General features: G+C 36.1%; 1 protein-coding gene across 11 annotated transcripts in view; it reads left to right on the top strand.

Moving 5' to 3' along the window:
* The window catches only part of PAN3 (PAN3 poly(A) specific ribonuclease subunit), a 77,098-nt gene that overhangs the window by 28,591 nt on the left and 36,489 nt on the right, over nucleotides 1-12,018 (top strand). For 10 of the 11 annotated variants that reach the window (XR_002433022.1, XM_021378654.1, XM_021378675.1 and 7 more), the window contains one exon: nucleotides 6,721-6,882. The exons of the other annotated variant lie outside the window; for it this stretch is intronic. Coding sequence is in view for 9 of the 10 variants with exons in the window: in XM_021378654.1 (XP_021234329.1) it covers nucleotides 6,721-6,882 (162 nt within the window). In the remaining variant the exon portion in view is untranslated. The remainder of the gene's footprint in view (nucleotides 1-6,720; nucleotides 6,883-12,018) is intronic. 11 annotated transcript variants of the gene reach the window in all.

Genomic DNA, 12,018 nt, shown 5'->3' with positions numbered 1-12,018 from the left:
GAATAAGATTATTTAATAGCATAGCACTTATAGAGCTACATTAAAAAGACCTTCGCTGATTTTGGCTTTGTGCCTAAGTGGATCAGGTATATTGTATGGACCTACAGACATCTAAAACTTCAAAGCTACCCCCACTCTCTGCTTTTAAGTGTATTTTTTCAGTTAGCCATCTAGACTTCATCAGGTGCTCCTCACAAGCTGAAGTAGTTAACTGCAAATATGACTTGAACATGCAGGATGCTTTTGCTTGCATTTACACACTTTCAATTTTTTCTATGTTAAGTTTCATGTAGACTGCAAGAGCGATTTGCAGTAAATTAATTGAAAGATTTCTTAAACTCGTTGATGATGCTATACAAATACTTTAAGCAGCAAGAAAAATAGGCAAATCGTATACTTAGTAAATAAAGTTCCATCAAAGTCTGTAGTCCTTTTCTCTACACTTTCAGTTGTGAACTGTATTTTGAGATGGTGGTACTCTGGCAAGTCTTCATTACACAGAGGTATCTTCTGTAGTGACGGAAAGCCAGCTTACATCGGTTCATCAGATCGTATTAATTTTTTACCAAGGAAATTTGTCAGTATACCTAAATATGTGCTAGCTTTCAGCTGTTTTTGTGTTTCATGCCTTACCCAACTCAGCCAGGCTGAAAAATTTGAGAGTCGGGACTAAACTTGTCAACTTTCCATAGCTTCCTCTGAACTTTTCAGGACTTCAATGTCTTCAGCTTACATATTCCTGAAATACGCTGGTTCAGTATGCACACTTCAGAAGTTTTCCTTTGCTACGGATTAAAATCCGTGGTGTAGCACCCAGTCTGTTGGAGCTTTCACCCTTAAGTTTGGTTGAACCAAGATTTGTTTGTTGCAGTGATTAAATATGTTGCTGTGGAGTAAGTTATTTCCATTCCATACTGCACATTTTGATTTTCTTTGGGTGGAAGAATATTTTTTTGCTATCTTTTTCATGACACATTTCAACTGGCTTTAAGTTCTATCCCCTGAAAAGATCAAGGTTTTTGTGAACAAATTAAAAAAAAAAAAAGGTGAGGAGGGGGAGAGAGTTTCCAGATGGAAGTGTGCATGAAATCTCAATATATAACATAAACATTAAAACTGTAAACATGCAAACATATTCAATGTTTTTGTAATTCCCTGTTTCTTAAACAAACAAGAAGTCATCACCAAGCAGACACTCAGTTTTTTTAACCTGTAGATCAAAAATCTCCTCTTATTTTTTATGGATTTCATAATTAAAAAAGTTTCAACCTTCAGATGCTGAGATAAGGAAAACAAGTATAGGCTGCATGTGTGCCAATGAGAAATTGTAATGAAATAGGAAGTGGAGAGAGTGTCTTGCTTAGCAAAATTCTAAACCACATAAGAGACTTGTAGCAATACTAGCTGCAAGGCTTACCAAATAATGGTAAGACAGCTTCTCTTATTCATATTACCAGATCGCGTTTCTTTTAGGTGTGGTTTCTAAGAGTAGCCTAATATTCAGATGTAATACTTTGTAGAACTTACAACTCATGTTATGGCTGTTGGGTGAAAATACCACTGATGAGAGCTGCTGGAAGGAAGGACAGATTAGCTCCTGAGCTAGCAGTTCAGGAGTCCTTTGCAAGCTCTACAAGGGAGTTCTTGGTTTATAGTTAGCTTTTATGCTCTTATTTTTTTAAGAAAGAATGTAAAAGTAAAAGCTTGTTCAGTTTCAGTAGTCTAGCACAGTAGCTGAGTGTTTAACCTCTTTTTTTCTGAAGGTCTGCTTGCCAGTAACATTTTCTTTAAGAAGCAAACAAACAAAAAAACCTCTTGTGAAGAAATTTGAAATGAAAATCTCATATTTCTTATTTTCTTTACACTATTACAAAATTAAGGTATAGTATACTCAAACTTTCCAGTTGGATAGTGTGTGTTTGCACATAAGACACAAGTCAACTCACTGTGCAGTAGGTGAACCCTAGTTAATGCTACTGCGATAACTTTTAAATGTATCCATTTAAAGCACTGCTACTTGATTCATCCAGAGACAGAGAAGGATGAAGTATTTGCTTCAGTATATGCACCTAGTCTTACTGGAGCTCGGATTATTTGCAACAGTTTTAAAACATAATGACATCACGTTTGTATGCTAAACTTTGTGTATTTTTTAGTATAGAAACTGTCTTGACTATCTAATATTTAAAGCCCATCATAGATAAGTGCATTTTTAATCAACAGAAGCCTAATTTGCTACATAAGTGATCCTGAATTATCTAACTTCATATCTTCAGTAGAACATAACTTCGAAATTGTTTAGTTTGATTTGCTGGGTTATCCAGACATAATATTACATAAAAATTATTAGATAGGAGGAGTCTTTACAGTTTGAATCTTAATAAGCCTTTTCTTTAGTTTTCTTGCTCTTTAGGATATCCTCATAACATAGGTGTACCCAGCCTCTGAACTGGAAGGAGGAAATGTGACATTGCCCACTGCATGTTACTTGCCTTGCCTTCTCCATGAAACAGGAGAAACTAAGGGTGAGGCTTAGCCTTGTTACAGCAGATAGTAGGAAGAAAATAGACCTGCTAAACACGTTTCCAGGCTTCATTTTGTATGAATGGGAGGCAAGTAATTAAGCTGACTTGAGGAAAATTTTCTAGCGTGGGTTAATTAAGTTACTCATCTGTAGTAGTGTTCTGATGTGAAGAACACTACACAGGTCCTTATTGGTTTTAGAGCAGATATCTTGTTTGAGTGTAATGTTTCTAAGACTTTGGGGGTTTCTCTTTCCCAGTATAACACCTTCCCTTTAATCATGAGAACCAATAGCTTCCTACTATTAATTGCTGGCAGCAGCCTGGTTTTTACAGGGCAAGGATTATAATTATTAGCTGTGGTTGAAAATGCTTACCCTTCTCACCCTGGGGATCCAAGCTGCTGCTAGCAATTAGATGTAGTTAGCTGTTCCCTTCCTCATGTAAACACTTGCAACCAGTAATTACTACTACTTCTTGCTTCTGTGCCCAAGAGGAACTGAACTCTTTGAGTAATGTCTTGTAATAATTTGATTTTGTTGTTTTTTCCTCTTAAACTACAATATGAAATGTTACCTTATTTTTCATTTTAAAGAGAGGGTGATTTTTTTTGACCTTTTGCGACTCTTTGGAGTCTGTGACCATCTTAAGAGTTGCAAACTAGTTTGAGAAATATGTGCTTAGAGATTTAGTATCTAAATGCTATAGCTACCTTCCTAAAAAAAAAAAAGTGTGCTGAAGTATCCCTTCATCTGTATGTATGAACAGATTTGCTTGTATCTTACACTGCAGAAGGAGTTTATGAAAAACAAAAATGCAATTACTTTTGTAACTGTCCAAAAGAGTTGTCCCCATGCCAATAAATTGGGCTTGGTTGTCTAGACTGCTATACCTCTGTTTTTCAGGTAGATGTATCAGTTCAGAAACGATCAGTGCATATTGACTTCTAAGGTGCAGTGCTCTGTTTCTGCTTTATTTATTGCTCTGTGTAGGAGGCAGGATATAGAAAACTTGATATTCTTTCCCAGACTGCTCAGTCTCTTGTTCTTTCCTTTCTATAGAATCTCTCCCTTTGGCGAACAATTTGTTTCCTAGTCTCATGTAAGCTCAGTTTGGATTTCTCATTCAGATGCAATTGTGCTTATTGAAAATTATTGTAATTTTCATGGTTTCAGTGCAAACATTTTTTTTAATGTTGTATTTATATATTTATATTTATATAAATATTATTATATATATAATTTATATATATATTTTAACAAAAAAATATTTTTGTTAATGTTGTATTGTCCATCTTTTAATGTCTTTCTGTTTTAACAATGGAATCGTGGTCTTGTAATCTTCTGATAACGTTTTGTAATGCGTAATGAAAGCAATCTTCAGTTTCATTTAATCCAGTCACTCTTTGGCTTTTTAGTTTATTTTTTTCAGTAAGGCTGTGGACTAGCAGTGTGAGAGCTCACACTTGCTCCATATTGCTCTATGGCATAGAATTAACTGTTGTCTCTCAGCCTCCTTACGTGTTCCCTCAAAGCCTAAAATAAATTCATTCAGTTGCCAGGAATCTGAATCCCCTTGAGAAGGAAATAATCTCCTTCCATGTTGGCTCAGTTCCTCTTTTGTTTTGGTTCTCCTTTTCCAAACATTTATAGATCTCCTTTTATTACTAAGAAGTCAAAAACCCTTTGTGAATAGGAACATGATGGAGCACTGGACTGTAGTCCTAAGGTCTGGGTCAGATGGTGCCTTGCACTTGGGAGAACACTGAGAGAGAGGTGGGGAAGGTGTGATGGAAACTTCAGGAGATCCCTTCATGACGCTGTTATTTCCAAAAGCCACACTAAGAAAATCACATACTACACTCAAATCTTCCTCTAAAGTTCAATGTTATTTGTATATCTGGTTTCTCAGACCTTGAAACTTTTACTGTTCAAGATATTAGTAGTCTTTTTTAATTACTAAGATGGCAGGTTGTTCAACAGTAGAGTGGTCCTCCCCATAAGCAGCCTATATTTAGCTCTACTGTGATCAATTTACATTTGAATTACAAGAGGACATTGTACCTACCCATCACAGTTTACCGAATTTCTTACTGTAAATGAAATTCGGTCATGTTAGTTGTTATAGAAGTTGATTAACTTTGATCTTTATTCAGTTTAGTGCCTTTGTAGCTTGTAGTCAGTGTTGGGCTTCTTGTTCTTTTATGGGCAAATGAGCTACTAGTGACTTGTCCCAGCATTAATTTTTTCCAAAGCTTTCAGACTAAAAGGCTTAATGGAATTAGACCAGTAGATTGGTTTTGGGTTTTCAGTCATTTTGTGCCAGTCTTGTCCTGTATTTTACATAGGTTGCTCTGAAAGTAATACCTCCTATTTGTTTCCATGAAAATGACAGAAGATACAAAGAACACAATAACGCTGTCACAGCAAATTCTCAGCTACAAAACACCATCTTTCAACATATTCACCATCACTAGATGTACATTTTCCCAGAGATGAATCAAGAACCTCCACGGGGCGCTTTTTAAAAAAAATACTTAAAATAATTAATAAAAAAAATCAATCTGTATGGCCATCTGGAATGTGGCTTGTCTTTTGTGTCATCGCCACTTCTAAAATGCACCACTCATCACCTTACTGTGCTCACATCTACTGTTTGGTCTCCATTAACATTGAGCAAGCATCAATGAATGTCAATGGGTGCCATTTTTTCCACTTGGAGAAATTCAGTGACACACCTTTGCTTCAATTGATGCTCTTCCACATTCTATGCTGTTTTGTCAGACTGCTCCTCTGCTGCCATTTGTTGCACAGTAACAAAATGTAATGGAATATTGATGGAAAGGTTTTACTGCCATGCCAACATCAGCCTCTGATGTTGTGGACCAATATAATAACATCAGAGGCATTACTTTCAAAGCAGCCATTGTACAATTTGTATGTGAGTGAAGAATCTTCTCCAGTTAGAACGTCATCTTGTTTCCTGAGAAACTGTTTTTAAAATGCATTATCAAGGTACTTCTTGCTAAGACTTCTAAGTTGCCAGATGAAGTAGATACCTGACTAAAGGTAAGTTAAGCTTTGATTAATGAAAAGGTATATCTAGGTGGTGATAGTTGCGCTTTTGCATCAAAAAGCAAAAGAAAAACAGACCAGCCCGTGCAATTCAGTCTAGTTTTTGCTCTAATACACATATTTAGACAAAGATTTTGTTTGTATATGCATTCTGAAATATTTCTTCTGGTTTTATTTACTATTGAAGAAGGTACACTTCTTGGCTGTACACACATTGGTTTGAAAGCCTAGAGAAACTTGGAGAACTTATCTACTTCACCTGCCTGAAAGTCTTGAACAGTTTTTTTTCCGGTGTGTTTTGAATAGAATGTTCATCTTGTGCATTTTAGATAGTTTCATGCGTAGAGATCATTATAAATATGATCCAAATTTAACTCCTGCTGAGGCTTAACTATCTCCTGCATGTTCATTTCTTAAGTCATGTTTTGTTTTCTCAAGTTTAAGTCAGCTTCCTATGCATTGGTCATAGTAATTCTCGTTTATCAGAGGCGAGGCAGTAGCTGAAGCTTGTTTTTTGAATATTAACTTGAGCATAAACGTTTTTATCATTGAGTTCTTGTGGCATTAGCTACTCAGTTGTACCTGTTTCTGTTGGTATTATTTCTTATTTTTTTATTTTTATTTTTTTTATTTTTATTTTTTTGCTCTTGAAATCTTCAGGAGACAAGTCTTGGCAAATTTAAACTTAAAAAGAAGCATATAGAAGTCAGTGATAACTTGTTTTTTGATTAAAAAAATTCTCAAAGGGAGAATTAGAGTTCTGTATTGTGGTGTGGTTGAAGGTATCTGTCAGAAATACAGATTATTTTTTTTAAACAACTTACTTCACTGAATTTCTGAATATATATATACTCCTATTTCAGTGGCTGACGCTTGGTGGAAAGATTTGCATATGAATAATTAGTCCCTGAAGTTGTGTGCCTATTTTATTTTTAAAACATTGTTATTACAACCAAATAGTAAGGATTGAAAGGAAACAGTCTCAGAAAATTTATAAATTTTACTTGCAAATTGTTTCCTATTCCACCAATCCAGAAGTCATATCACAATGTATCACCTACAGTAGTGCAGCTTTAGATGAGGGTTGTTAGGAGTGGCCTCGTTTCTCTCCTTCTTTTTCGTAGCCCAGGAAGTATCGACTGGGGATGCTGGATGAGAGGATAGTTCCCGTGGGATCAAAAGCAAGAAAATCAAAGAACCCTATTGGCTGTCTGGCTGACAGGTGTAAAACAGGAGTACCCATCAATATGGTTTGGTGGAACAGAGTCACAGAAAACAATTTACAGGTAAAATTTTCTTTTACTAGTCACTTTTTCTGTATTTTGGATGCTTTATCTTAAATTCTAGACAATGTTAGAAACAGTTACTCTAAATAAGGGTTGGAATAGGATAAAATATTTTCCAAACAGGCATAGTGACCCCTTCAGGGAGTGTGACTTAAATATTTTATTCTCTTCACCTGCCCCTGTGTTATGTACTCTGCTTGACTGTTTTAATCTATGGAGGAGAAACAAAAATAGTGATTAAATGTATTTTAAAAGCAAACAAATGCAACCACTTAATTCCTGTTTGAGGAAGGTTTTTACTGTGAAAATTAGTGATCTTTGTTAAAATGACTGACAGAATGAAAAAAAAAAATCCTTTAGTTCAGAATGTAACTGTCATGATCAGAAAGTGTAAATTCCTAATTTCAATGGTTGAAATAGTTTGCATTTCTCAACTCGTGTGTTGAAAACTCTAGTTTTACTTTCTCTAGTCTCCTCAAGACCTGGACTTGAGCATATCTTATTTGGAAGTAGCAGGTTATCCTTGGGGATGATAATGAAACAATGGTTCTTTTCTGGGAAGAATATGCTCAGTGTCCCTTGAGACAGTGTTCGGATGAAAATTATAGTTGTTGTAACTACAACACTGCTACTACTACTATTTTGCACTGTAGGGGTGCTTTTGATTCTTCAGTGATGGTTACTCAAGTCTTTGTAAGTTTTTCTTTTTCGTGTTTTATGTGAATGAAATAGGTAAATTAGCAACAGACTTGCTGAGAACTAGAGTTTGTGGGCCCTGAAATTTCTTTCAGTTCACTAAATTTCTGTCATGTTTGGGTTGATGTGAAGCTCAAGCGGCAGCCCTGCAATACCAGTACTAGCTTTGTATTACTTAATGGTTGGACACTTTTTTTTAATACTGAAACTGGGAATCATTAGTAGTGTGGTGCATACAAACTGATACTACTTGGTGCAATTGCTTGGCCGTATGTCTTGTCCTGGCCCTTTTTCTGCTGGGGAAGCAGCAGAGCCACTGGCAGAAAATGATGGAACACTGGTGGAAGAACCAGGTAAGGCTGCAGAGGAATGATTGGAGCTGGTGAAGTGCTACTTTTTCTTAAGTGAAAGAAGGTTGACAGATTGATTTACCCGTGTTTATCTAATAGGACTGCAAACCTTAATTAGGAGACATTTGCCCTGAGAAGACAGAAAGAGAAAATTGGTTTTCAAGTATCAAGTAGATGTTGAAAGAGCAGGAAAAGCCCCGTTTGTACTCGTGTTCTCCACTGTTTTCTCTAGCTGTTTCTGCGTTGTGTCGAGATTTGTCATTGATGTATTCTGCACAGCAGTAAGGTGAAACAACGTTATCTGGAGGTTGAAGAGCCAGTGAGATTTGGAGCTTCTGGCCAGGAACAGTTGTCTTCAGTGTTTATGTCCTCCAAGGCAAATTGTAGCAGAGGAAAGCCCAAGGTCACTATGCTTTCTTCATCTGGTGGCATTGCTGCAATTCCACTCTTCAATATGCCAGTCCTAACTTCATAAATAACTGTAATACAGAATCCTATATTATAGGTTTATGGTGCAATTACATAGTTTACTGTGGAGATTTGGGGCTTTAAATAGCATGTTTGTGCACATCTGTTGGAAATACAAAGAAAGGGATGTTTCAGCTCAAGGAAATAGGGAAGAGACTGCATAGTAATAATGGAATTTAGCAAGAGTGAATGGAAAAAGGTGTGGAAAACAGACTGTAGGTGAGATTATGAGGGTATGTAGAGCTTTATGTGGATGAATAACTAAATTTTACTTCAGCATTATTGTTCTGATCATTGTAAGTCTTTGTATTCACATGAACATTTGCAAAGTCACCACTAAATCAAAGCTCAAGAATGTTAAAAATTTAAAATGTTAATTGTAAAAGAGCAAAAAGTGTCTGTAGTTATTGGAAATGTTTGGTTTGTGAAGCTACCTTAAGAAAAAATAGGCACCAACAAAAAAACAATGTCTAAAAACCAAACCACAGTAGTTTCATACTGAGATTTCAGATTGTCCTGAAGTAGAAAAACAGTCATGCAGGATCCACATCTAGCATTGGTCTCTTCAGTATTTTGAAAAAACAAGCTGTTCGGAGGATTTTGTGGGTGTGAATATAGATTATACTAACTAAATCTAGGCTGATGGTGAGTGCTAAGCAATCATAAGTAGAAAAGTTAAAATGTAGTGAAGACAACTGTTTGAGAGCGTTTTTTTCTTCATTAATGATGAGAAAGCAGATTTACATCTCAAAATTGAATGCCTACTCTTCCAAATGTGTGATTTAATATGTGGGGAGGCACTTTTTCATGGTGCAATGTTAAGTGTTGTTTTTAAAGGTGTAGAGATGGGTGTCAGAAAAGTGGTTTACCAAACAAGGTAGTTCTCAAGGTACTTCATAAAACGGTATAGTTGTTTCTCAGGCATGGCTATGAATTTTTAATCCAGATCTATTTACTTTTTTTTTTACTTTAATCACATAAGCATAACATAGTGTTTAAAAGTGGAGTTCAGAATGAATGGTGCTCCTGATTATGCATTTAAAAATAAATAAGGGAAAAAGCAAACCCATTTCTCAGTGGCACGTCCTGCCCTGTGTTAGGGAACTAACACAATGCCATGAGATGCATATTGTGATATCGAAGTATATATAAAATAGCAGGAATGGATGCAACTTCTGTTATCCAGAACATTTATTAAGCACCATGAATAGCTGATTTTATTTTGACTTCTTGAGTTGAATACACTTTTATAAATAATTTTTAAAATATTTTGCATCAAAAGCATCGACTTCTAAAAGCTTACAGTTTTAACAATACTCTGAAGTATTTTACTAAAGAAATGTGTAGCAAACATCTTTTGTCCACACTAAACTCAGCAGAATTGGTTGGCTTTAATGAAACTGCCTCTAACTTTTGGAGAGTGGTATTGGAATCTAGCTAGTCACATTGGTGAAATGAAACTTTCAGAGTTAACTGCTTGGGTAATGTGATGCTGTGTCACAGTATCTGAAATAAGGAAACATGTTGCACAAATTCAGTAGGGAGAGGGAAGGAGATGTGTGTTGAAGTCCTTAGGAACCTCTAGCATCTGATGGGCTGCTCTGACATTCCAGAATGTGTCCTTTTCTGAAGTCACAGGCATCAAGGAATCCTTCTGGAGGGAGGATTGCTGTGATGCACTCTGTATAGCCTGAAACTACTTCTACTGCACATCTGCCCATTCCAAAAACAACAACAAAAACCCTCTTGCATGTTCTTGAATTAAGAAGACATTCTGAGATCTATGCCACATAGTAGGCTGGCAGAGAACTGCCCTGCTTGTAGCTTGGGTGCAGTTCAGTGGTGGTTTTCTGTAACCATTACAGGATTACGCAATTCTGGATGTCAGAACAGATCAACATGAATTGGGAGGTGAAGGACAACATAAAAAGAGGACAAAAAGGCTTGTTTCCAGTTTTTAGCATGGTAAGTAAATTAGCGCGTTCTCCTGAAATGAAATTTGCCTACCTTTTGCTTCAGGTAGCTGGCTTTGATAGCGTGCAACTAGAAATAACTGAGTGATGTTACAGCCACAGAAATGGGCCATAGATCAGCTGATGAGCACTGAACTGGAAATGAGGGAAAAGGGCAGTCCACTGCTTCTGTAGGCTCCCTGCACAACCTTTAAAAGGCTGCATGATTTTGGTCTTGGATCCCTCCTGTGTTACAGGGAACCTCTGTCCTTCATGGCAGTTCGAGGATTAGTTTATGAATGAATGCACTGGAGCCTAAGGAGCTCATCATAAAGGAGCGCAGAGAAAAATCGTACGTATCGGAATTGGTAGTCAATGAAACAGGAATTGTCATCTTCCTAGACTAAAGAAATCTGATATGTGAAACTCCAAAACATATGGTGAAGTTGCAGTGCTGCTGTGTGGCTCTGCCATCATTGGTGAGAGGTTTAGATCTTTGATTCTCTACCCTTTTCTTTCAGTGTACACTTCACTTTCATCTGCAGCCTCCTTTAAGATTTCTTGAATTATTTTCCTTTAGTACCCACAGAAGATCTTTGTTTCCATTTCCCCTCCAGTATATCTTATTTTTCTTAAGTGCTTCAAACATAACAGCCACCAGATAGATAAACTCTGTGCTGAATGGTGATGTAAATTAATCATTGTATAGTCCTTCTCATCTCACTCTTCATTTGGTTCCATCTTTACTAATTGTATCATGACTAAATTCAGACTTAGTCTGGACTTTTTGTATGTGTTTTATAACATTTAGTGTTCTCTGACATACAGAAGTAAATCACTTTTTTAATATGGAGTTAGGTGGACTATTTTTTAGTCTCTTTGAAAGATTTTCTGCAAGGCTGACTAAGAAGAGGCTCTTCTTGTTTTGATGGAGCACAGACAAGCAATCTGAAAGTAGTGCATTTGACTGAATGCTAAGAATGCATGATGCAGGTATTAATTTAGATAATGCCAAGGGTGGATATGTCCATGTTTTAGTTTCTAGGAAGAAATGGGATGAAAATGTTTTTCATCAATTAGGGATAGATTATTTTTGTTCTTATCAAAATTTAAGAATATACTTTTACTCACTCTCCTCTTGAAGCTTGGTAGTATGATTCTATCAGGAAAACTGTAAAAAAAGTTTTGTATAATTCAACGCTTATTCATGTTTTAGACTGATATTTTCAAGTCTACTGCTGATTGAAATGTAAAACTAATACTAGAATTTAAACTTTCTGGTGTCAGAGTGGGATATTCTTCAGGACCAGGAGTGTCACTTACAGAATCATTGGTCATTAAGGATGTTACTTCCTGTTTTTTTCATGTTTGTGCTCATTGTTACAAAATGTTGTCTACATGAAAAGATGAAACATGTTCCATCCTCTTCGTGCTACAGATGTATTTGGAATATGTTTTATTTTGTTGGAAGCAAAGTGCAGAAAAATGTGGTTTAGTTCACATGAAAACTTGTATGCTTTTAGAAGTGTTTAAGAGCTGCAACTACAAATATGACATGCATCTATGGCCTAGGGCTTCAGCTTCAAATTTTGATAAAGCATTACTATTTTTGACCACAAATTATTGAAATTTTATTGTTCTACTTTGATTATTTTGTTTTGGATGGTGGC

This window comes from Numida meleagris, chromosome 1 (assembly GCF_002078875.1).
Source record: "Numida meleagris isolate 19003 breed g44 Domestic line chromosome 1, NumMel1.0, whole genome shotgun sequence".
In the NCBI taxonomy this organism is placed as follows: Eukaryota; Metazoa; Chordata; class Aves; order Galliformes; family Numididae; genus Numida; species Numida meleagris.
This window is presented reverse-complemented; position numbering and strand designations above follow the sequence as displayed.